Raw genomic sequence first — 24,054 nt, 5'->3', positions numbered from 1 at the left:
TCTCTCTCTCTCTCTCTCTCTCTCTCTCTCTCTCTCTCTCTCTCTCTCTCTCTCTGTGTGTGTGTGTGTGTGTGTGTGTGTGTGTGTGTGTGTGTGTGACGAAATATAGAGATAAGGAGGAGGAGGAGGAGGAGGAGGAGGAGGAGAAGGAGAAGGAGGAGGAGGGGAAGGATGAGAGGATATGGAGAACGAGAAAGATAGATAGTTAGATAGTTTATTGACTGGACATACTGTACATAATAAGTTAAATGCACAATAACACTTTAATAGCTCGGCGTAACAGCAGGAACTTCACACTCTAGTAACAATATTAATAATGTAAATTCGTGCAGACTAAAGTGATAAATAATAGAAGAAAAAAAGAAGAAAACAGCGACGGACGTGAGGGAAAGGGAGGGAGGGGAATTATAATTTATAGGACAACACAGCGAAAGCAAAACAAAGCTAAATTAATAGACTCAAGTAAAAAAATACATCACAGTGACTTAACACTCACACACACACACACACACACACACACACACACACACACACACACACACACACACACACACACACACGGAGCACTCATTGACCTTCCTGACCTTTACCAGTCGTCGTGACCTCCGACTCCTCCTCCGTCGGGCTTATTACCACGAGTTCCCACCCGTCCTTTGACCTCAGCTTGTCCAGGGCCGGGTCGCCTTCCTTCACGAACACACTGTCGTGGTACTGACCCACCAGAGTGAACCCGAGACTCTTCATGTAGTGGCTCAGGAACCTTGCTCCTGTCCTTGACCCGATAATCTCCACCACCACCGCCCTCACGTTCACCTCGTCCCAGGGAATGGTCTTCAGGATCTCCATCTCGCTTCCTTGGGTGTCCAGGGAGAGGAAATCTATCGTACTAACGTTAAGAGCTCGTAGATAAGTGACCAGAGGGAAGCAGCTGACTACCGAATAAGACTTATCAGCAGCATTGACGAATTTATTGATACTTGGGCTGTTTAACGTGACACCAAACTCGTATGAGGATCCCTTCATGTACCACGGCCGCGCCCGATAGCCCGCGGGCAGCGTGAGGGAGACGTGCACCGAGGCCTTGGTGACGCCCGTGTGGGAGAGGCAGGTGTTGGAGGTCCAGGCCTTGCGGTGCTTCGTCACGAGCCACGAGTAACTCATGGGGTCAGGCTCGACGAGCAGCCCCATCCAGCCCAGCTCCCGCTCCAGCCACAGCGAGTTGGACAGCATCTGGCCGTCCAGCGCCCCCGCCTCCACGAAGAAGCCGCCTCGCTGCCCTGGAACAAGGAGATGATGATATATCATCAGAAACACCTGCGTTTAGTTAATCTGAGTTGCCCGTCCCCTGCGACTAGCAAAGTCAGAAAGTTACAGTATGTGGACGTCCAGCGCCCCCGCCTCAGCGAAGTCGAATTGACCTGTTCACTTGATCAATCTCACCTTCGAAGAGCCGCGTCACGTAGTGGTGCACGAAGGTCCAGGTGTCACCCTTGGCAGCAGACAGGTAGGCGGGACTCTCGGTAAGGTTGTAGGGCAGCGCGGAGGGCGCCTGGAGCCAGTGCCGCTGCAGCAGATCTACGGCGCGGGCGTCGCTTCCAGGCAGGCCCTCCACTACCTCCAGTCCTCCGCCTCCTCCTCCTGCGGCCGCAGCCGTCTCTTCTTCCCTCCGTGTCCCCGCACTCCACGTCACCTGCAGGAGAGCCGCGGCACTAACATCAATCTCCTAGGGGAGGCGGTGGCCGAGTGGTCAGCGTGCGGGCGTGATGAGCCCGTGGACCTAGGTTCAAGTCCCACCGAAACACGCTGGTTTTTCAACCATCGCCGAGTGACGGAATATTACCCACATGCTGACCACTTCTTCAATCAACCTTAACTTCAGCGACTTCATTCAAATGGAGCACCGGGGGGCAGCATGGGCTAAGCAAGAGTCATATATTACGGTAGCCACTATAAATAAAATTCGTCTGCGCCACTAACGGGCTGGGGTCACCCAAGAGATCCCACAAGACAGCCTACAGGCACTATAGTCAGCACCTAAAAAAAAAAATAAAATAAATAAATAAAAAAGGCAGGCTCTCCACCACCTCCAGTCCTCTTCTTCCTCCTCCTCCTCCTCCTCCTCCCGTGGCCGCGGCCGTCTCTTCTTTCCTCCGTGTCTCTCCGCCACGTCACCTGCAGGGAAGCCACGGCACATCACCTCCAGACAGGCCCTTCACCCCTACCCCAGCCCTCTTCCTCCTCGTGTTCTTCCTCCCTCTCCGCCTCTCCCCCTCCTTCTTTTCGCCCTATCCACAGCTACCATCATCCCCACCATTACCACCATTACTACTAGTATCATCATCTACCATGACGAACCACCACCACCACCACCACCCCTCCGCCACTCACCATCACCATCACCAAGAGAGCAGCGGTCACAAGAAACAGCAAACGGGAGGAAACTTTAAAGAATTTCTCCTTCCTTGGCAACACTTTCAACATGGTTTTTGTTATAATACTTTTTCTTCGCCTTTAACCGCGTGTCCGTCTTTCCTGTTCTTTTTCCGTTTCCTTTTCCTTCACAGCAGCAGGACGGATTGATTGGCTGAGAGATTGGTTGTTTAAATTTCTTCTTATTTTCTCTTATCTTATCCGATTTCTATTATTTCTCTTCTATTTGAGCAAAGAAGAGGAATGGGTTTGTTTCATATTCTGCTATTTTTTCCCTTTATATATTTCTTTTACATTCTTATTTCTCCTTTTCATTTTCTTTTAACGCAAGGAGAAGACGGTTTGTGTACTCTATACTTTCGGTTATAAGTCAAGCAAAACTAAAGGAAACTCATGACAGGCTTGTATTCCTCGTATTTATTCAATATATTATAACTCGGTAAAGTTTTTTCCATTATTTTCTACATCTGTTCGGTAACGTTTTTCTTTCTGTTTTCTATATAGAGTTGATCTTACTTCTCTCCACTGGTTCTAGGTCCGCTCAGTGTTTCTTTTTTTCAATTATACATTTATTTGGTAATGTTCTTATTTCACCGACATCCTCCCATATTGTTTTTTAAGATCCATGTTCTCCAACGCTTTCGGCACTCACAACAAGTATATTTCCAAAGGCTACAAAGAAGATCAGTCGGGTTCTCATGAGTGCTTTTTCACAGTCATGGTGCAGAAGCCTTGTCAAGTTATCACCAGGCTTGTTAGACATTTACGTTGGTTCCATAAGTTGTGAATTGGAAGTGATGCAGATATGGCCGAGCGGATTCCCTTCACTTCTGTCTTTTTTTCCTCTCTCTCTGGTATATAAAAACCTTGCGTTGAGTTTTAACTATATTTACAGTCTTTACACGTAATTACAGTGGGTGTGAGGAATCGCCTTTAAAAGCCAACACCCAGAGCGATGCACAGGCTCACATAACCACCCATGGAAATACCCACAATAACCACTCTAAAACCCGTATCAAATGTGGGTGTGTAAGCCCCGGAGTGTTTGAGAAGATGGGTCTGAGTTCCTTTTTTTCTCGCATCAACGTAACACAAACACAACTGCTATGGCGGCGTTCGCTGTCCTCGCCACCGCGCATGACAGCAAGCTCCGGAGACGCGCCGTTTCTGACAACAATTGGCTACAAAAATAGATACCCGATTCCCTTTTCCGGGTACGAAGATAGAATCGAAATTTTCCTCAACAAATCAAAAGTTCATTGTGTTATAAGAGGATAGCGAGAAGGAGGACGAGGAGGAGGGGGGATAAACAGGAGGAGAAGGAGAAAGACGGGGTAAGATAAAGAGATGGAGGAGGAGAAAAAGAGAAACCAGGAGAGAAAGAATAAAGAGGAGGAGGAGGAGGAGGAGGAGGTATGATAAAAATAGTTGCAGTATTTGAGGAAAGAACGAAAATAGAGTTCAGGAAAGGAAACAACAGAAGGAAAACAATAGAGAAGTGAATAGGAGGAGGAGGAGGAAAAGGAGGGGAAAAAGAAGGAGGAGAAGGAAGAGGAGGAGGAGGAGGAGGAGGAGGAAGAGCATTTTTTATTCGAATTTGCTTGCTATCTATACAATATCTTCTGTAGAACGTATATGTATGTACACACACACACACACACACACACACAACCACCATCACCTCAGACCCAATTAATCAGCCTCAAGGGCAGCGGCAAAAAAAAAAAAAAAAAAAAAAAAATCCCTTAGCAATTCGTCAGCATCACGTGCCTCGAGCTGACTAACCCCCACCCCCCCCCTTTCTCTCTCGCTTGTCTTCTATAGCTCTTACTTTTCTTTTGTTAAGGTTAAGCAGACAGACTAGTTTAAGAGTTATCCCTCCTACGTACCAACACGCCATCTGTAGCCTCTGAAAGACTCCTGAATGATCTCACTTGATCCTTCCTAAACATCAGTAAAGGTATAAAGGTCACGCGCTATCTTATCCAAAGGCTTACCGGAAACCCAGAGTATAAGAAATAGCTCGTAGAGAACAGCGAGTAGAGCAGCCAGAATAACGAAGATGAGAATAGGAGAAAAAAGTAAGAAGAGTTGACTGGACTAGCGCAGAAAATGAATAAACAAAAGAATATATTTGATTTCTATTATTCGTTTGGCAACTACCTCTTACTTTGTTTGTGATGAAAGCTTCTTACGGGCGTTCTGTTCCTCTTTATGCATCTCTATTTGACAAGCATGTAATTCACACTCGCGCAAGTAATACCTCGATTCCCTCTGCTTTCGCGTCGTCATCACGGATAAGGCTACGTAATCCGCCCTTCCTACATGCCATATTCTTAAACACTTCAGCACCCAAGCACATACACACATTTGACGTAGGCGTTTTGGGCATTTCCAGGGGTAGTTTTATGACCCTGGTGATGTGTGACCGAGTGTGATACTTCCTCTGTGCCATAAATGTGAAAAATATTCTTGAACAAACGAATAATCTCGTTTTCGGTCTTTGGATATAGTTGATGTGGGAAGGGGAAGGAATATTACCCAAAGACACAAATATCAACCAGCCTAGGAAAGAATAAACGCTGATTCCAAAATACCTTAATCCCTTTTCCATCCGCGGCAGGCCATGCACTCTAACCTACATAAACCGCCCTTCCTAAACCAAATAAAACTCAACTACGAAAGGAAGAAACGCTGGGTTAGTAATACGATACCTTGATTCCTTTTGCTTCCGCGTCATGACACCCTCATATGCAGCTACGCAGATCGCCCTTCCCAAACCCAACAAAACCCAAACAACCACCAAAGGAAGAAATGCTGGCCTAACAATACCTTAATCCCTTACTCTTCCGCGTCAGGCCGACCTTCAGAAGTAGCTACGGGTAGACCGCCCTTCCTAAACAGAACAAAACTAAAAAGAAAGAAGAAAGGAAGAAATGCTGGCTAAATAAAACCTCAATTTCTCTTGCTTTCGCGTCAGGTCATCCTCAGAAGTAAAAACCTCAATTTCTCTTGCTTTCGCGTCAGGTCATCCTCAGAAGTAAAAACCTCAATTTCTCTTGCTTTCGCGTCAGGTCATCCTCAGAAGTAAAAACCTCAATTTCTCTTGCTTTCGCGTCAGGTCATCCTCAGAAGTAGCTACGTATGCCGCCCTTCTTCACAGGACACAAATAACAGCCCTGAAATTAAAGAAAATAAATAAGGGTCGTATCATAAGACATTTCGTCGCCCAAGAACACATATTTGACAAGCCATTCGTAGGAGTTTTGTGCTTTTTGTGAGTTTCGGGCTTTTTTTTGTGAGTATCGTTTTTTTTTTTTTAACATTTGCCTCTGCTGTAAAAAAAAAAAAAAAAAAAAAAAAATCCAGGAGTAGTTGTATGGCCCTAGTGGTAGTTTGACCCTTCTTCTGTACCGTGAACCTAAAGAAACGCTCATTTTAACCCGATTGATCCCCTCTTTGACCTTTAGAAATAGATGATGTGAGAAGGGAAAGTATCTTATCATACCGACTTAAGTGTTATGGGCGAGCGTGGGGTTAAGTGTGGTTCATTATGGTCACAGACGGGAATATTTGAGTATTTGCCTCCTCCTTTTCTGAGCTGATGCCATGTCTGTCTCGTTCTTGCGGCGTCACTAATTTCCTGACCTGCCGACCTGTATTAATTGCTGAGTGTCTGATTGCGCGCTCATCCTGCCAACGCAGAAGATCACCCGCGTTTGTTGATGTCGAGATGCTGTGTGGCTTGTCCTTATTTCAGTCTCTCTTCTGTTATTCTCGCTTCCTCTTATAATATCCCTCTTTTGTTCTCTTCTGTTCTCACTGCTGTTGGTAAAAGCTATATTATTTTCTTCAAGGTCGGCTAGTCATTTTTTCTTTGCTGTGTGTTTCCTGTGTAATTTTTCCGTGCAGCCTCCTTTCTCCAAGACTAAAAGACACAACAACGCCAATCAACAATCAAGAAACAAGAATAAGGACCATGGGTCATATTCTCAACCGCTTCGGGCTCCTGATACAATATTTTTTGAAAGCCATATAGAAGATGTCTCGAGTTCTCAAGAGTGTTTTACCTGCTCATGGCGTAGAAATCTTGCAAAACTACCACCAAACATATGAAACCACCCATGGCAATCCCCAAAACTTGTACGAGAGCCTCAAAATATATATACCCAAGGCGTCGAAACGTTTGAGAATATGGGTCCATATATATATGTGGGAGCCGTTACAAAGGCAATCCCACACCTACTACTGGACTGGACTGGACTCTAATTACTTTATTGGTAACGATGCTGCTTCTCTCAGTTATAGTTTCGTGTCACTTATGGATACTTTCTGCAAGCACTGTGTCTATTTATCTTATCTGAGTGAGGACAGAATATGGCATTATCTTCCATTTCCGTTGTAGCATATTTTTTCACAACATATAAAGTCGCCAACTATTATATTTTTTTTCACGTAACTATATGCTAATACCTTTCAACAAATGTGGCCGAGTTCCCTCAAGCATCACCAGTGTTCTAGGCCTCTGTTTACTGTTTAGTTTCATATCGCGCTTCTTCTCAACATTTTATTGTCTTATTGTCCAGGGGGAGGTACTGCCCCCTCCCTTGTTGTGCTTTCCTTCCTACCATTGTATCTTTTATCAATCAATCAATCAATCATCACGCCACGACTATTTCCTTTATATATGTATGCTGAAACCCACGGAAAAGTGATAGAAATGCTTTAAAAATTTCCAGTGTCCAACATTTTCTTTTCGTTTGATTTCGAGTAATTACTTCACTAGGCCGTTTGCGAGTAACCCAAAATGAAGGATGAGCAGTTTCTTCTTCATTCACCAGCGTCCGAGATCCCATTTTCGTTGTGCAAGGAGCGTGAAGACGACTGACAGGATGTACCAGGGCGATAAGACACCGTAACCTCCTATATTCATAACTCTTGCCGGCTGCCTACTTAGTGCACCATTTCCTATTCGCCCTCACTCACTGATACGCACGCACGCCAGCTCTCGGAGACGTCCAAAACAGCCCCTGGGTAAGATATTTTATAACTAACGGTTCTCCTTAGGAAGTATTGAATTGCGATGGACCAGTGATTTACCCGTTTCTTTTTATTCATCTTTATTGTAGTTTTTTTGCAGAAATGTGATTATAACAGCCTATACTAATGACAGAACATGATAATAGTAGTAATAGTAGTAACTGATAATAGTAGTAATTACTGGCCCATGTATTTTTATAAGTTTTGACCCTCACACGGTTATGGTCTTGTGACAGGTGTTGAAAGTTATGATTTTTTACCCTAGAGTTACAACTTGTTTTTTGGGGGATGGGCAGCAATTTGTGGCTTTGTACCATTGTTTGTGCCTATTTTTTGTAACATTTTATTTTCTAAAGTGCAACATGTCTTTATCTATCATATTTGCATGTTGTGACACTTTTCGAGGTCATATATTAGTTGCATAATTCATATCTTGCTACTTACACATGTGTCCTTAGTTGTATAATCACACTCTGTACTGTCTGGGGGTTGGGACGGCATGCTCCTCCCTTCTTCTTTGTTGTTTACTTGCAACAATAAAGTATCAATCAATCAATCAATCATATCTTGGGTATTATATTTTTTCATAATGCACATTTTTATATTTGATAATACAATAAGTTATAATAATTTTTGGTCTCACTTATACTTTAATTATTGCATTTAAGAGTATTTATGTGTGTAAACTCCTGCAAGTTGAGTGAATAATATCGTGTGTGCATTTCACTTATTTTTGCATCTATTGCCAACACTTATATGAGCATCCTTCAGGTATATCCATTCTTCTACTTGCTATTATTTTATACTCCTTCAGCCAAGTATCGCTTTTCTTCTCTCTCTTCGTATCACAAAGATCCAACGGGCGGGCGCAGCTTTGGGATGGCGATGCGACTCTGGTTTGCCATCCTGCTGGGGGGCTTGTGTTTCCTGAACCTCCTCAAAGCTCAATCTTCATCCTCGCTGAAGTGCCTCCAGTTCCTCAAAGGCGCCAGCTGTGAGTGCAAGGCTCTGAGGTCAAAGATCCAGGTGTTCTGCTCGTGCCTTCCTGTCAAGGTGAGAGATCGAGTGCAGTGGTCTATTTTTTTCTTCTTTACAGCAATAGGGAAGGGAAACAAAAACAGGAAACAAAAAAGCCTGATAAGTAATGCAAAAGGTAATTAGTACGAGAGGTCAATTTCGGTGAAGAGGTGTCTTGATACTCCCATTTTGCAAGAGTTCAAGTCACAGGCAGGTTTGATATGGAGGGTTTGCTGCTGGCTTGATAGGGGTGAATGGGGGACGTGAGCTGTGTAGGAGGGGGCAGGGGGGTGTTTGATGGCTTAGTGGCGGAAGGTGGGGGTTGTTGCTGGCTTGTGAAGGGGTGATGGTGAAGAAAGTGGGTGTGGCTTTGGCTTAGTTGGGGAAGATGTGGGTTGAATTTGACTTAGAGGAGGAAAGTGTGACTCGTATATGGCTTGGTAGTGATGATGGCCTGGTTTGGGAAGGCGTGATTCTGAGATGGTTGGGTGAGGGAGGTGTGATGGTGGTCTGGTGAGGGAAGATGTGACTAAGTGGGGTGAGGGAAGGGGTGTCTGCTGGTGGTGTGGCTTGGGGTGAGTTTGGTGGGGTGAGAGAAGGGGTGTCTGCTGGTGGTGTGGCTTGGGGTGAGTTTGGTGGGGTGAGAGAAGGGGTGTCTGCTGGTGGTGTGGCTTGGGGTGAGTTTGGTGGGGTGAGGGAAGGGGTGTCTGCTGGTGGTGTGACTTGGAGTGAGTTTGGTGGGGTGAGAGAAGATGCGGTTGGCTTGTGGGAATGAGGGCTGGGGCTAATCAGGGTCTGTTTGTAGATTGTAATGAGTAAAAGTGAGAAAATCAAACTAATCTAAGTTTAGAAACATCAATATTATACCTTCCAGAGATAAAAAATCGTATCTAGTACACTATCTCTTCAGACTTCACAAACTATCCCACTAACCCTCACCTCCTTATCATGATACTGAATCTTCTATTAACATGGATGATACTATATGCACCAACACTAAAATTCTAAGGACAAAATTTAGCAGTTTAATTATCAAAACAACATAGCCCGTTCCAATCACCCACAGCTCTCTTTTGCAGACACTGGACCTGAGAGACTTGAGTGAAGACCAATCGCTCTACTTAGCCAGTTCTTTCCACCTTGGGAACTGCCGAAACACCTCAGTCATGGTGTTTCCCGGGGCCTTCAGTTACCTGCATATCCTGGAGAATGTCACTTTCAATGACATCAGTCGCCTAACAGTCGAGAGTAACGGCATCTCCCTCACGTCCTTTGTTGATGTCTTCACACTCAGGTTCTACTTGATAAAAAATCTTAGTCTGCGTAAGAACGCGATCAGCATACATAGTGAGGGGATGAACTTTAAGATCCATAATTCCACCATCATGAGCCTGATGAAGTCTGCCATTGTAGGTAAAATCAGAGAACTGGTGATGGAGGAAATGCTCTTCAAGGTGAGGCCGTGGCCGGGGTCAGTTGTGTGTCAGGGCGCAGAAGGCGCCTCAGTCACGATGCGCTCAGTCACTGTCAAACAAGGTCTTTCAGGGCGGTGGATCATTGGAAATGTGTCTCGTCTCAGCATCGTGGACAGCAACCTCAGGCTCTTCCCAGGCGCCTTTGCAGGAGTGAACACAAACACGCACGGGAAATCACAGTTTGGAGTTGTTCTTTCTGGGAACAATTTCATGATGCCACACCTCCCATCCCACACACTCCCTTCAGATGGATTCTTACTCAGTGCAAAAAGAAACTACATTGTTTGTCGATGCCCAAACCTTGTGTGGCTGCGTGAACCACCTAACAACTTGTTTAAGGAGGGCATCAAGGCTTCACTGGTTTGCAGGAACGCGACTCTTGCTTCCGTTTTGGAATCATGTCAAGACTGAGTCAGATGCTTTCTTTGTGTGGAATACATTTGAAATCTATCTGAACTTTCCCTGAAATTCTCCAGCCCTTTTTTTTTTATAGAAGACTAGATAAATAACATAAGACTATGCCTAATGTATCTAAATGTACCCACACAACTGTGTTGCAGTTAAACACAGCCATGTATGAGACAAACTTTTGTCTGAAACTGATTATGTTAATGACACTGATGTGTTACAATGGTTAGAACAAAAGGTATATATATATATAGCTGGTGTTTGATTGATGAAGCAGCAAGTACCATCATTGGGGGCTATTGGGCATCTTATCATAGGCAGAGATGACACTGTACTATGCATGCCATGAGTGTCCACTTCCCAGTGTTTGCCACATACCAAGTATATGAATCCCTCCTGGTGGCAGTTTTCTTGTTCACTGTATCCTTCTCTGACTATTAGTTTCTGGCACTGAAAAGATCAATGTCTTGAAACAGTGAAGTGGTAAAGGACAAAATAGTACATAATTGCCCACACAGGGATTATGTATTATATTATACACAAGACCATTAAAGACTCTCACATACTGTCATGCTGGGGAGGCGGTGGCTGAGTGGTCAGCGTGCTGGTGTGGCGCTCAAAAAGACACAGGTTTGCATCCTGCCAGTCATCATGACAACAAGCTGGCAATTTTCCAGTCATTGCCCAGTGGCCTAAGACTACCCCACATACTGTCCTGAAGACCATCTAACAACCCAGACTCTAGATTCTCTTGAAAGAGGATCAAAGATAAGCTCGGAGACCTAATGAGGCAAGCAAGATGGTGCCACTATAAATACATCTGTGTCTCAACGGGCTGGGGCCGACCACCAGGCCCCACCAAGAAAGCCTACTGTTGCCATTGGTCAAAAAAAAAAAAAAAAAAGTGTGTGCGTGTGTGAGTGAATGTGTATGTGTGTGTGTGTAATAATAATATGATGTTTATATAACATTAACTTGAAGGAAAGATAATTTCAAATTCCAGACATTTATTAAGTGATCTAGTATACATATTAATATTTTGGTTCTGGCATTCATTAACATAAACTGGCAGTGATTTATACAAACTTAATGTTATTAGTTGACAAACACTCCATGCTCACCAAACAGAAAGCTAATGTATGCGTGTGTGTGTGTGTGTGTGTGTATTTTTTTTCACCACGGCATGATCACGAGTTGGACTCGCAATCACCAGCAAGTACCCTCCTCATTAGATCAAGGCTCATTAGTCGATCTCTGGGTACTGCCAGGACTTCACACAACACACACCCCAACCCCCTTGCTCAAGGGGGGACAGTAACCACTCCTAGTCAGCGGAAAAACCTGGCCTGAGCGGGGCTCGAACCTCTGCCTGCCATGCCGTGAAGCCTGGCAGTGCAGCGCTTTAACTGACTGATCTATCAGAGTGTGTGTGTGTGTGTGTGTGTGTGTGTGTGTGTGTGTGTGTGTGTGTGTGTGTGTGTGTGTGTGTGTGTGTTGGCCTTGGCTGACCTGCTTGAGGGGTGTGAGTGAAGAATACACACAAAAATTATTCTTCCAAAAGGCACTGACTAAGAACACTTCCAAGAAAATCACAAAAGCAGAAGAGATTCATTAAGGGGAGTGGACAGGGCAGGTGTGGGTGTGGGTATGTTGGTGAGCACTGGACTGCCTGGGTTCACTAACAGGATGTAAAGGTGCTGATGACTATGTTTGGGATAAGCCCACCCCTCATCTGGGTGTGGGCATGTGATATAGACTGCAGTTCTAGGTGTGGGTGTGTTGGTGCTCACTGGAGTGTGGGTTGATTGCAGTGTTGGGTTATTGGCGGCAATATCTGTGGTAAGCTGGGTAGCTCATGTTGGCAGGCAGCAATTGTCTGTGTGAGGGAAGATGCTTGATGACCTGTGTTCTGTAACTGGGTGTTGGTGGCAAGGTCTTGGTGTGGCAGGCAGCAGGTGGGTGTGTGGGTAGGTGAATACTTGATGGTCCAAACTCACTAAATGGATGTAGAGGTGTTGATAGCAGTTTCAGGGTGTTGATGGCTATGTCTAAGGTAAGCTAACTTGCTGGGATACACAGGGACTGTAAACCTTGGCCAAGTCTTCTGGTCTGTGATATGCGACACTGAGACTACCTAATATTATCATTAGTTTAAAAAGTAATACCTAGGATTATTTGTGTCTATGTGATTATACACTTTTAAAGCTGATTTGCCTAAAACTAATCACAGTAAGATAAATGTACGTACGCACGACTGATTAATAAAAGCAGTAAAATGTTTTAATCTGCAAAAAATCATGGCATATATAAAGTAGTATAATGTGGTTTCAACCCTGAACGTGAGACAGTGACTATTAATTGTGGTTGGGGTATTTTGTACATGCTGAAGTAATACATGGTAATGGGCAGAATCAAACATAAATGAAGCTGGTCATATTGGGTTTGTTCATGAATTTGTACACATTCTTTCACCAATCAGTGCTCATATCACTAAAAATACTTCTCTAGAAATTTGAGTTGAGGAATGAAAATGAAGTGCATATTGCCAAATTAACAATTGATAGGTATTTTTTAGACACTAGACAATTTTCATACCCCAAGCCAATTCTTTCAGAGTAACTTTTTTTCCTGGTATGTGCACTCTGGAATGGTGCAAACACATTGGTGAACATACTGGTGTTTGGAAAGTAAGTCAATATCCGATCTCTGACCAAACACCATTGACTTTGTTACCACTGGGTTGAGTGAGGCTCCCAATACATGGCTGAGGTCTGTGACCAATCCATGCATCACAGCACCTCCGAGAACAGCAGGGGTGCAGGACAGATGGACCCTAAACTAGGAGACGAGAGACTTAAGGCACGGCCGCAAGCCACCGCAAGTATGAGGGCGGACTGTATTTCCCACCACTCGAGAATCAATGGGCCAAGTGAGGCGGCGGCATGGAAGAGATACTTTTGCGTTATTACAAAGACTGAGATGTTTGAGGGAATGTTCACCCATTTCTGAGCACAATTCCAATTTGTATTCACATCAGGAAATCTAACACTTGAAACTGAGCTGAGGTAAAATAATTAGTCAGAGTAAAATGGATGACATTCTTAATTTTGACAACTTTGTTTTTTTGCCTCAGCCAAATTTTTCAGGGTAGTTTTTCCCTTGAGTCTGTACTGATTGGATTGATGAGTAAAAATAGGCAAACATACCCTAATAGAAAAAGACATCATACACTGGAGCCCCATTTGCTTCTATTTATGTGTAGCTGACAATGGCACACTTGCAAACAGACCTGATTGGGTGAGTCACTGTCGTTACAATGAGTGACATTGGTTCCATTGAGCACAACCTTGATCACATTCCGGACAATCACAAAAGCAGGGACCACATTACAACATTCTGCTGCATTAGTATAATTAGCAAAAGTTAATCTATGTACACATTATAAGCTCCCTTGTCACTACGGTGTCTACACTGTGGGCTCTACCGTACTGTGAGGTCTGTTCCTAGGTGTGCTTTTCAGTAAAAATTAGTTTTAGATTTAATTTACAAGAATATTGTGCAGCAAGTACTTCTAAACGTTTGGGAGCTAAAAGGTTTGGAACACAAGACCATGACTTACAAATTTCTAAGGGCTTAAAAGCTTCAGAGTTTGAAAAAGTTTGATGAAAAACCTAGTTATCATTCTACCAGACAGAGTTGGGAAAAGAACAATGGAGCTAAAAATTCTGTACACTTTAAGACATGCTCTAGTTATGTGGCATTCTATATGAAGCTGAAAAGTTCAAGGAAGAAACAATTTAATAAAAAATGTAATGCAAGATGATAAAATTCCTCAACTCTGCTCACCCAAATCCATGGCTTCCTACCACATCAGTAAATACATAGATTTCAGGAATATTCAGCCATTAAATAAAAGAATCTGTCTTGCTATGGAAGCCACTAAAACAACATTCTTTCAAGTAGTAGGTGAATGCCACAATACAGAGTTGATCACATTATTTGATTGGTCGCATCACCTCTTATGAAGTGGTGGCTCAGCTGGTGGGTTATCTGTTGCTTACAAATATCAGGCATATATTAATCATGGATTTCCTTCCTTTAGAAACAATGAAGTACAGATTGAACATTGCACTGCCACATCAGTATATGTAAGGGGGACACCAGGGGCACCCTGATGGTCACTCAGACATGTATCAGTAATCAATTACTTCAGGGAAGTCTGAAATGGCTACTGCTCATATTAATATACCACGAACCTTGTGCATAATTTCTCTGATGAACATTCACCCTTGTCATTCCTGCATGTGAGAATCATGCATAGTTAAATTGCTATGAATAACAAGAGTACAACACAGGTGACTTCCATCACAACAAGGGCATTTGCTGTGTTGCTTTATCCTCAAGGACAACTTGAATATATTGTGAGGTTGTCTTGAAGCATGTTTAGCTATATTTTTAATCAGTAAACACTGTTATGTCACATTCTTGGGGTTAATGGTAAGGTATAGTATGTCATACATTCCTTTAATCTTTCCTGAATTATCATGTAAAAATAGCACCACAATTCATCACTTGCAATGAAAGTAAGCAAATCACTGCAAATGCAATAAGGCATCCAGTTGGATAGATAAAGAATAGGTACGGGTGAAACACAGCATTAGTGTATAGGTGCATGCTCCACACTAAGACCTAGTATATACTGCCATGCTATGTGCAATGTGACTTTGACTTGGTTATGTGGGAGGTTGCTCTAAATGCAGTCGACTAAACCTAAAGCAATGTTTTCCATAGATGCGCAGAAAAGAGGCTTAAATTAGAATACTGGTTGAAATGCATCAAGGTGAATCCACCTCTTTTGTGTTTTATATTCTAATATGGCATCCCGGTTGCAGCCGTCTGTCACTGCATCATCTATGGAAGCAGCAGTACATTACATATGACTATGGTATTGAAATAAAAGTCGAGAAGTACTATTATATTACAAGTTGCATAGATAACGTGTGATGTTCTCATTTTTCATTAAAGTAACGTAAGGCGACTAAGACAAGACCAAACTCAAGGAGGCTATGCTACACTGCCACCCTCCCTAGACCCCAACATGGGACTGCCGAGGATGGGGCACATCAGCATGCCAGTTGCACATCAAAGTGAAAACTTGTTTTCAATAAACAATTCTAATAATAAAGGAATGCCAATGTTAAGGGTTCTATCATCAATCGAACAAAAATTAATAGATCAAATTAAATTTTTAATACTGTGTATTTAGATTTTGACAATTTGTAAACTAAGACAATGTTTTACTGCATGTTCTATATTGTAAGACTTTCTTAGTATGTAAACCCTAAATCATTTTTTTAATAGAGGACTTTATGATGCCGAATATAATACTATCAGTAAAGTAGAACACTTCTACATGTTACGAGGTACTATTCTTTATGTGTGCCTGGCATGCTGCATGTGTCCTTTTCTCTTTCCATTCCGTCATCTCAGAAGATATGAATTTTAAGCAAGGATGCAAGTTTAACAAGACTGGGCAAAACTTTGGCTTCTGTTCCCCATCCCATATCCTGTCTAGTGATGGCATTATTAGTGATTAAGATAAATATGAATCTCTTTCTCACACATGTATGCTCATATTATCTCTCTCTCTCTTACACACACACACACACACACACACACACACACACACACACACACACACAAACATACACACATTATACACAGAGCAGCAAAGAACTGGATTGAAATATTAGAATAAAACTCATTCTAGTGGGCCAAGTTAGGCAGAAGGCCAACATTAAAACTTCTTATCAATAATATTTTTTTTCTCATTATGACCACTACCCTGCTTCTAACACCAGGCAGGGCGAGGTATATTCCAATACTTCAGCTTAATTAATAAAAATCAGCGTTAGTTATCACTGATTCTAAGTCAAGCTTCTGCATACTGAGATCCATTAGAATGAGATTATACCAGATAGACTTTGGCAACTATTCAGCAGACATATGGAAGCAGAGTCTTAACACTACTGGGTCTGGCTGATGGCTGTATGTATAAGGACTGCACTTGACAGCGAGATCATGCTATACAAAGGGACACTGAAAATGTGACAAGGAAGTGTATGCAGTGAAGATCACAAACATTACACAACAACTCCATTTGCTGCAGCATTATTCAGTGCTGAAAGAACTTCTGTACAATTAGTCATCTATAAATCTTGTTGGCAGAAGAGGTCTGAGGATTGTTTATGAATTCATAAACAATGCACAACTCCACTTGCCAAAGAGTTATTTGGTGTTTAAAGAACTTCTGAATGGTTAGTCACCTCCAACACAGGTTGGTGTTAGTAGAGGAGTCCATACTTTATACAACTCTATGTCATTGAGTCCCACAGTGCTTCAAGAACTCCTGAGTGGCTTGCCATCCTTCATATCTTACTGGTAGTGGGTGGGATACTGCAGTAATGGAGTCGAGTACAGAAGTGTTTTTAGTCTTAAAATGCACCTAAGAGAGAAGAGCAAGGCCTCACTGGACTGCTAGACACTGCACCACTACGACAACGTGGGTCCACAATACAACAGCACGAGTAGGGCAACTGGCTCAAAACAAGGACATTACTCTTATCTCATAGTGGAGAACCTATCTGTTAGTCCTGTGTGTGTGTTTTGTAAACACAAATCCAAGATGGATGGCTAACACTACTTAACTGGAGAGAGCATGTTATTATTAAAGTGATCATATGTACTACTGCCTAGGATACTGTTCATTCATCTATAAAAACATGATTAGACTTAAAAATAGAAGAAAATATATATGTGTTTACCATAATTCATAATATGAAAATTACATATTTCTTCTTTCTACCAAAATCATGGAAATACCTTATTACTGATATTAAATTATAGTGACAAGAAAATATATATATGCTATATGTAAATTTCTCTTCCTTGAACTAGCTACATTACCTATACATTGACTTGTACAATAATGCACTTTGAAGAACATAGAATTAGGAAATGTTTGCAAAAGCCTTACTATATTAACAGAGGAAATGTATTGCTGTCAAGAGGTTTTGCAATCTCGCATTACCATGTTATATAGTGTACATTTGTTTCCTCCATAAGTTTTCCTGCTCATGGTAAAATTTCTCATGCCAACAATCACACTGTGCCACCAAAAATTGATTGCACTGAAAATGAATGCTGAGAAATATAAATAAAAGATAATTTATAAAAATTATAAATTGGGAAAAAAGTCGAAGTGAACAATAAAAATTTGACACAAAAATAATGGAATTGAATACATGAGGTAGGATCTGAACCTTAAATCATGAAACGGAGGAAAAAAATGTTGTCAGTCTACAATTTCACAAAAACAAGACAACAAACAAATTATTACATGAAACAGATACATACACAGAGGTGGATAAATTACTGGTTAAAAAACATGGAAACACAAATGGTGAATAATTAATGGGTGGGAGAGATATATAAACATAAATATGGACAAGTTACTGGTTAGGAGTGTGCATTAATGTGGGTCATAGATTCAACAATTATAAAGAGAGGCGTATGCATGAGCCCACACACGCATACGCTCCCTTCCTCACTCCTGAACATGCTGATAAATGTCCGGGAGATACAGTGGCAAGGGTTTCTATTGCCTTGACTGGTGAGTGGGATTCGTCTCCGCTGAATGAGAGGTGGACATAACCTTCCTTCTACATAAAGCCTAACTAAAAATATTCTTGTCTTTAGAGGTGGACTTGGCAAGAAACATGTCTCAGGGATTCAATGATATTTTCTTTCAATATCTAAGAGTCTTCATGTTTTTATTATTATTATTTTTTTTGTATTTTTCTTCCTTCTTCAAGTATCAAGAATATTCTCGGGCAGTATCATAATCCAAGTGTGCTGCTGTATTTACTTTTTTCCTTTGAATTTCTATTTTTGTTCATCCATTTATTCTGTTGTATATATTCATTTGTTTATTTATGTTATATTTCTTTTTTCTTTATTTTGTTTATTTCTGTCATATTTGTATCTATCAGATTCATCTACCGTGGGAACCAGAGTGAGGATCATTATGCAGTACTTAGGTAAAGGTTCACATTGAATTCAGCAAGTCCACTCATTCATTTGTAGTTTTATACACAGTGAGGGAAGGTAAACAGCTTTTCATGTATAAAATGCTATGTATCCAAAGCTCTCTTTAGCAGACAGAAGCTCTCAATTCTAATCATTCGTAGTTATAGATCTGCCTATCATTTCTTTATACGTATGGGAGGTGATGTTAATATGAACCTTGATTATATTCATGGACCCTCTATTTAATATACTCAGTGGATTATAGATACTGTATGTGTACATAATAAAGGTGTATTGAATGAACCTTTCTTTATGAGTACAGGATAAGCCTTGATTTGGTGAACAAGTAATGTGGTTGTTATTATCATTATTACATGAACCTATTTATTACACACCGTTTTAGATATGTGTGTACTCAGGGCCTTCGTAAAAGCATATAAAACTGAATGTACACAAAGTCCTTCACATGTATGGGCAATAAGGACAAGATTACATGTAGAGGATCCCCACAGTCTTACGATGGAAGGACGCGGAGCAGGAGGTCACTACTGGGAGCACATCTTCTCTAGGATGGGGATGATCATATCAAAGGACGGCCGCTTCCCTGGGTCCTCGTTCATGCAGATCTTGATGAGCTTGGAGATGTGGGGCGAGAGACCAGGTGGCACATTCACCCTCAGGCTCTCTAATGCTATCTGTGGGTGAGGAAGGAAAAGATTAATAAGAGGGATTTGTGTGTGTGTGTGTGTGTATTTACCTAGTTGTAGTTTTACAGGGCCTGGGCTTACGCTTGCGTGGTCCCGTCTCCATATCTGTATTTGTCCAGTGTGTGTGTGTGTGTGTGTGTGTGTGTGTTATGCAAAGAAGGGATGAAATGATGCTATATATATGAGATTGGTGAAGATAGTGAGAGGGATTGTGTATTTGTGTATAGAGGGAAGGATTGAATTGTGATGGGTGAATAAGGATGAGGTAAGATTTTTTTGTGTAATAAGAAAAAACAATAACAAAGAGCAGTACATTTACAAAAGTGCAGATGAGAATGTATAATAAGAAATAAAAGTTTGTACTATAATCATGAAACTTAAGAGAATAATGATGCATAATCAGAGAGAGAGAACTTAGCATCAACATTCATTCCTTTCCCCCTTCCCCCTGTGTCACCTACCTTCAGGCCGGCCTCCATGGGGGGGAGGTCAGCAAATGGCACCTCCCTCGTCGCCATCTCCCACAGGGTCACTGCAAAACTCCACATGTCTGATGCCTTGACATTCAGGTCCTTGGGTTTCTTCTGGAGGGCTGTCAAGGGAAGGGAAGGAGGAAAGGACGGTAAGAAAAGGGTAGGGGGGATACAAGCCTGTAGGAATCGAGGCTTTCATATTACGTACATCAGAGGAGGCAGTCACCACTCAGTGCACCCACCACTACTCTTCCCTCTTTCTTCCCCTCTACCATTACCTTCAGGTGAGAACCACTGGGGTGAATATATCTTCCCTCTCTCCTGGAATGAGAACTTAGCGTCTGCCATGCTGACACGGGCCGTGAGGTCATCATCAATCTGTGGGGGAGGAAAAGCAATGTTAGGAATTGGTAGTTTTGTGAATGTTAAAAGATGACATAAAGGCTAACGAGTCACTTCAGTTTAAAATGACTGACATTTTTGCTTGCAACTGAGTAAACTATAGTCAGCATTCGCTCCCCTCCCTCACCTATCTCCATGGTAAAATTAACTCCTAATTCCAGAGTCCTTTCAACCAACCGATCAGCTCCCTTAGCTATAGAAGAGGGGGTGGGGCTTCTGGGTCAGCTTGGTGTATGATGACTATAGTAACCAGAATCTAAAAGCCATTTCACACCCACAACCATCACCATCACACACCCAGCTTACCATGACATGCTTGGAAGAGAGGTACAAGTTGGGCACTAGCCTCTCAAGGGAATGGATGAAGGCCATTCCCTTGGCAATGTCCAGGGCAAACTTGAGCACCTGGGCAGTTTCAACGACAATGTTGCTCTCCTGGTGCAGCATGTTGAAGAGGGAGCCGTGTGGGAGGTACTGTGTGATTACCACCAGGTTCGGGGGGCTGTTGCAGCACCCCACCACCGGCAGCACGTTAGGGTGGGAGAATATCCTGGAGGAAGAAAGGAATGATTAAACACTGACAAGGGTGAAGAGGGGGAAAGAGAGAAGATTAAACAATTGGAGTTAGAGAAAGAGAGGGATAAATAAACACTGGGAAGAAGAGGGGAAAAAAAAAAAGAGATTAAACACTGAATTAGTTAAAAAATATCCTGGGATGGGAGAAAGAAGATTTAACAGTAATCATGACTTAATAAATTTGGGTTAGGGTTAGAGAATATCCTGGTGAAGAGAAAGAAGATTAAGGAGTAAACATTGGCTTGGCATCACCACTTTCCAGCTTATCTCTATCTACCTTAGTCTTGGGAACTCCTCATTGAAGTCGCGACAGATGCGGCTGGAGCACTCCCTGAGGGCAAGGATCTTGGCCACGATCTCATTGCCCTGCCACTTGCCACGCCACAGCTCCCCAGAGGGACTTACGGCCATCTTGGTGTGCAGGGCCAGCTCATTGATGTTGATGCCCTTGTGGCGAGACAGCGTGGCATCTCCTAAAGGTACAATGATGCAGTTACCACAACTGGATGATTTATTTATAATTATGACATTCATTTAACATAAGAGAAAGCCACACTTACGGCTTCGGGTCTTGAGGCCCAGCCAACTCTGGTCCTTGAAAGCGACTTTCTCGAGGTTCTGTCCACTGTCCACAGCCATATCTGTCAGAGGAGGTGTCACAGATCAGCGTGGCATCATCATAGTAATATTAAGAAGAATATGAATAAGAATAATCACATAGCTTGTCTTTCCAAAGCACCAATCTTCTGAATTCAATGAGATCTCATCATGATTTTAAAATGGGTAAAAAGGGATATTCCAGCTTACTGTGGAGCTTCTTGGCCATGGCACCCCGGCACTTGTCGAGGGGGACGTCCCCATACTTGTTGGCGATAGAGACGGAGGCCCCGTAATGCACCAAGTCCTCGGCGATCTGTGCGTAGCCCCAGAAACAGGCATAGTGCAAGGGCGTGTTGCCGTGCTCATTAATGAAGTTCACATCTGCTTTGTGTCGCAGCAGCTGGAATAAAAAAGACACAGATGAGTGTTACTGTGCAAGTAATAAATCATATTCTTGTATGCCTGACTGATTAAACTGGTTTGCAACAACTGGGAGGAAGAGATTATGAATGAGGAGGAGGAGAAGGAAGGGGAAAAAGGAGACAGCAACCAGGAGAAAGTAGATGAGAAGGAAAATTAGGAGATAATAGCTAGGATAAGGAAAAGAATATGGTCTAAAGTGGGGGTGTAGCAGCTTATGGATTAACAAGCACTGAAGTAAACTGTATGTTAAAGAGTGCCACTCACAATAGTGACAACATCCCTGTGTCCGTGGGCCACAGCCAGGTGAAGGGGTATGTCGTCCCCAAGGTTGGTTGGGTTGATGCGCGCGCCGCGGCTCACCAGCATGTCAACAATGGAAAGGTGGCCCTCCTTGGCTGCCCAGTGCAGCAGCGAGAACCCATGGTCGTCCCTGTGAGTGGAGGGGAGAGGTTAGGGTGCTGGGTGTGAGGGGGGATACTGGGGTGCTGGGACTGCTGATGTGAGAGAAACTAATGGGTCAAAGGGTTTAAATTAAAATAATTAGTATGATATAGGTTTGGGTGCTTGGTCTATTGCTGTGAAAAGCTACTAGGTCAAAATGCATGATTTTAGATATGAATTAGACAGAGAAAAGAACATAATTTAAGATTTGAGTAGGATAGAGATTGGGGTGCTGGGTCTGCTGGTGTGAGAGAAGCTACTGTGACCAAGGGTTTAAGATACAAGCAAGATAGCGACAAGTCGGTATTTGTTCTATTATCGGGATCTGCCACAGCACATCCCCCTTGTCCTCACCCCTGGTTGAGGTCGTGTTCGGTGTCATCCAGCCACAGCCGCACCTGCACCGTGTTGCCCTCACGACACCAGTGGAAGATGTCCTCCATGGCTCACAGCTGTTGGGAGGTCACAAGAGGTTACATGAAGACAGGCAAAGGAATATGGCAGTGAGTTTTATGTGCAAAAAGTATGTCATACAGCACAATGGTGGCCTTCGCAGTGAAACAGGCGGACTTCCGGAATAATGCTAATAGATGGACATTATTTTGTACACCTTATGATACTTATGACAACAGGTGTATGGGGAAAAATAGGCCAATAGGTAGACCAATAGATGTCTCTGGCTAATTAACTAGATACAAATGGGTTATCCAGGTATCACAGCACTGCACACACCTGAAAACCTAATACTTTCACACCTGTCACCACTAATACTATCAGGTGTATGGTAGCGGGAGACAGGCAAGCAGGTAGGCCAGCAGGTGAGACTGACTAATTAACTAGACACATGGGGTTGTAGTGCCACGGCGACTAAGCCTAATGGGCTAGCCTCCCATAACTCCCTCTGCCAGGGGGGTACCTGTTTGGCTGACTGGTAAAGGAGTGGCTCTCCCGTTACGCTGGTCGCGGGTTCGATCCCCGGCGTGGTGGCCGTATGGGAGTATAGTAAAAGAGAAAAAGTCTGGCATTTCAGGGTTATGCACGAGTCACAGGCCTACACACACCTTCACACCTGTCTCCCCTGAACACCTGCTACCTTCACACCTGTCCCCACTAATGCCAACAGGTGTAAGGCAGGAAGAGGCAAGCAAGCAAGTAGACCAATACATGTTCCTGGCTAATTAACAACACACACACACAGGTAACCAGGTGTCATAGGCCCACACAAACCTACACACCCGCTACTTTCACACCTGTCCCCACTAATGCCAACAGGTGTAAGGGAGGAAGAGGCAAGCAAGCAGGTAGACCAATACATGTCTCTGGCTAATTAACAACACACACAGGTAACCAGGTGTCATAGGCCTACACACACCTGGCGGCGCACCTCAGTAACCTCACACCACCTCGCCGAGCCTAAATTTTCACCGTAGCGAGAAAAACAAGCGTCTGGCAGCCCGCCCTGGCCTAAAAATACCCTTCCCTCATCCACCCACGTAAAAGTTAGATCAGCGACTATTTCCCTTTTGCAGACGCCACACCGCACGTCCCTACTTTCTCTAGTCCTCTCAGTCCCTTTCTATCCTCCTGTCATTCCTCCCGGCGGTCCTGGAGGCTGAAAAAAGGTGAAATAAAGCAAGTTCTCACCATCTGGCGTCCGTCCCCCTTCACCACACCTCTCCGGTAAACACTGAACAGATGACTCTCGCCTCTGCGCATTCTTAACTATCCTTTATTTTGCTTCTATTACGTGTTTAAGTGGGTTTGTTTGGTAGTATATCGAGATTTTATTGGATTTTGGAGGTTCGTTAAGCTGGGTAGTGTTGTTATGGGTGTGAGTCAGTGGGTAAGGGCTGTCCTCTCTCCCTCTCGTTATATCTCCAGTATATTCCTATATCTCATGTATCATACGGATTAAACGGCTTTGCTAAGTATATATGGCCTTTATTATAACATTCTGAGGATTTATTATGGCGC

The 24,054-nt window shown here is 43.1% G+C and overlaps 3 protein-coding genes across 6 annotated transcripts; 1 reads left to right on the top strand and 2 right to left on the bottom strand.

The window, feature by feature from the left end:
* Positions 1-218: 218 nt before the first annotated feature.
* LOC126996082 (protein Star-like) lies at positions 219-3,763 on the bottom strand. The gene is made up of 2 exons (XM_050856176.1): positions 2,389-3,763; positions 219-1,690 (listed from the first exon to the last, which is right to left on the bottom strand). The coding sequence occupies exon 2, from the start codon at positions 1,303-1,305 to the stop codon at positions 568-570; it is 738 nt and encodes a 245-aa protein (XP_050712133.1). The 5' UTR covers positions 1,306-1,690; positions 2,389-3,763; the 3' UTR covers positions 219-567.
* Positions 3,764-7,298: 3,535 nt separating this feature from the next.
* LOC126996081 (uncharacterized) lies at positions 7,299-16,084 on the top strand. Its single transcript, XM_050856175.1, has 3 exons — positions 7,299-7,464; positions 8,324-8,523; positions 9,567-16,084. The coding sequence occupies exons 2-3, from the start codon at positions 8,350-8,352 to the stop codon at positions 10,371-10,373; spliced, it is 981 nt and encodes a 326-aa protein (XP_050712132.1). The 5' UTR covers positions 7,299-7,464; positions 8,324-8,349; the 3' UTR covers positions 10,374-16,084.
* On the bottom strand, positions 12,793-23,794 carry LOC126996080 (integrin-linked protein kinase homolog pat-4-like). 4 transcript variants are annotated; one of them, XM_050856171.1, is made up of 10 exons: positions 23,725-23,794; positions 22,435-22,532; positions 21,904-22,069; positions 21,424-21,616; positions 21,177-21,257; positions 20,894-21,089; positions 20,347-20,590; positions 19,917-20,016; positions 19,627-19,757; positions 12,793-19,153 (listed from the first exon to the last, which is right to left on the bottom strand). In XM_050856171.1, exons 2-10 carry the CDS (start codon positions 22,521-22,523, stop codon positions 19,004-19,006), a joined length of 1,350 nt encoding a protein of 449 aa, XP_050712128.1. In that variant the 5' UTR covers positions 22,524-22,532; positions 23,725-23,794; the 3' UTR covers positions 12,793-19,003. The 4 variants fall into 4 exon arrangements, with proteins under 4 accessions (XP_050712128.1, XP_050712129.1, XP_050712131.1 ...); XM_050856172.1 differs by lacking the exon at positions 23,725-23,794 and adding an exon at positions 23,453-23,512; XM_050856174.1 differs by lacking the exon at positions 23,725-23,794 and adding an exon at positions 23,465-23,488.
* Positions 23,795-24,054: the final 260 nt, after the last annotated feature.

This window comes from Eriocheir sinensis, chromosome 9, assembly GCF_024679095.1.
Source record: "Eriocheir sinensis breed Jianghai 21 chromosome 9, ASM2467909v1, whole genome shotgun sequence".
Lineage (NCBI taxonomy): Eukaryota > Metazoa > Arthropoda > Malacostraca > Decapoda > Varunidae > Eriocheir > Eriocheir sinensis.
This window is presented reverse-complemented; position numbering and strand designations above follow the sequence as displayed.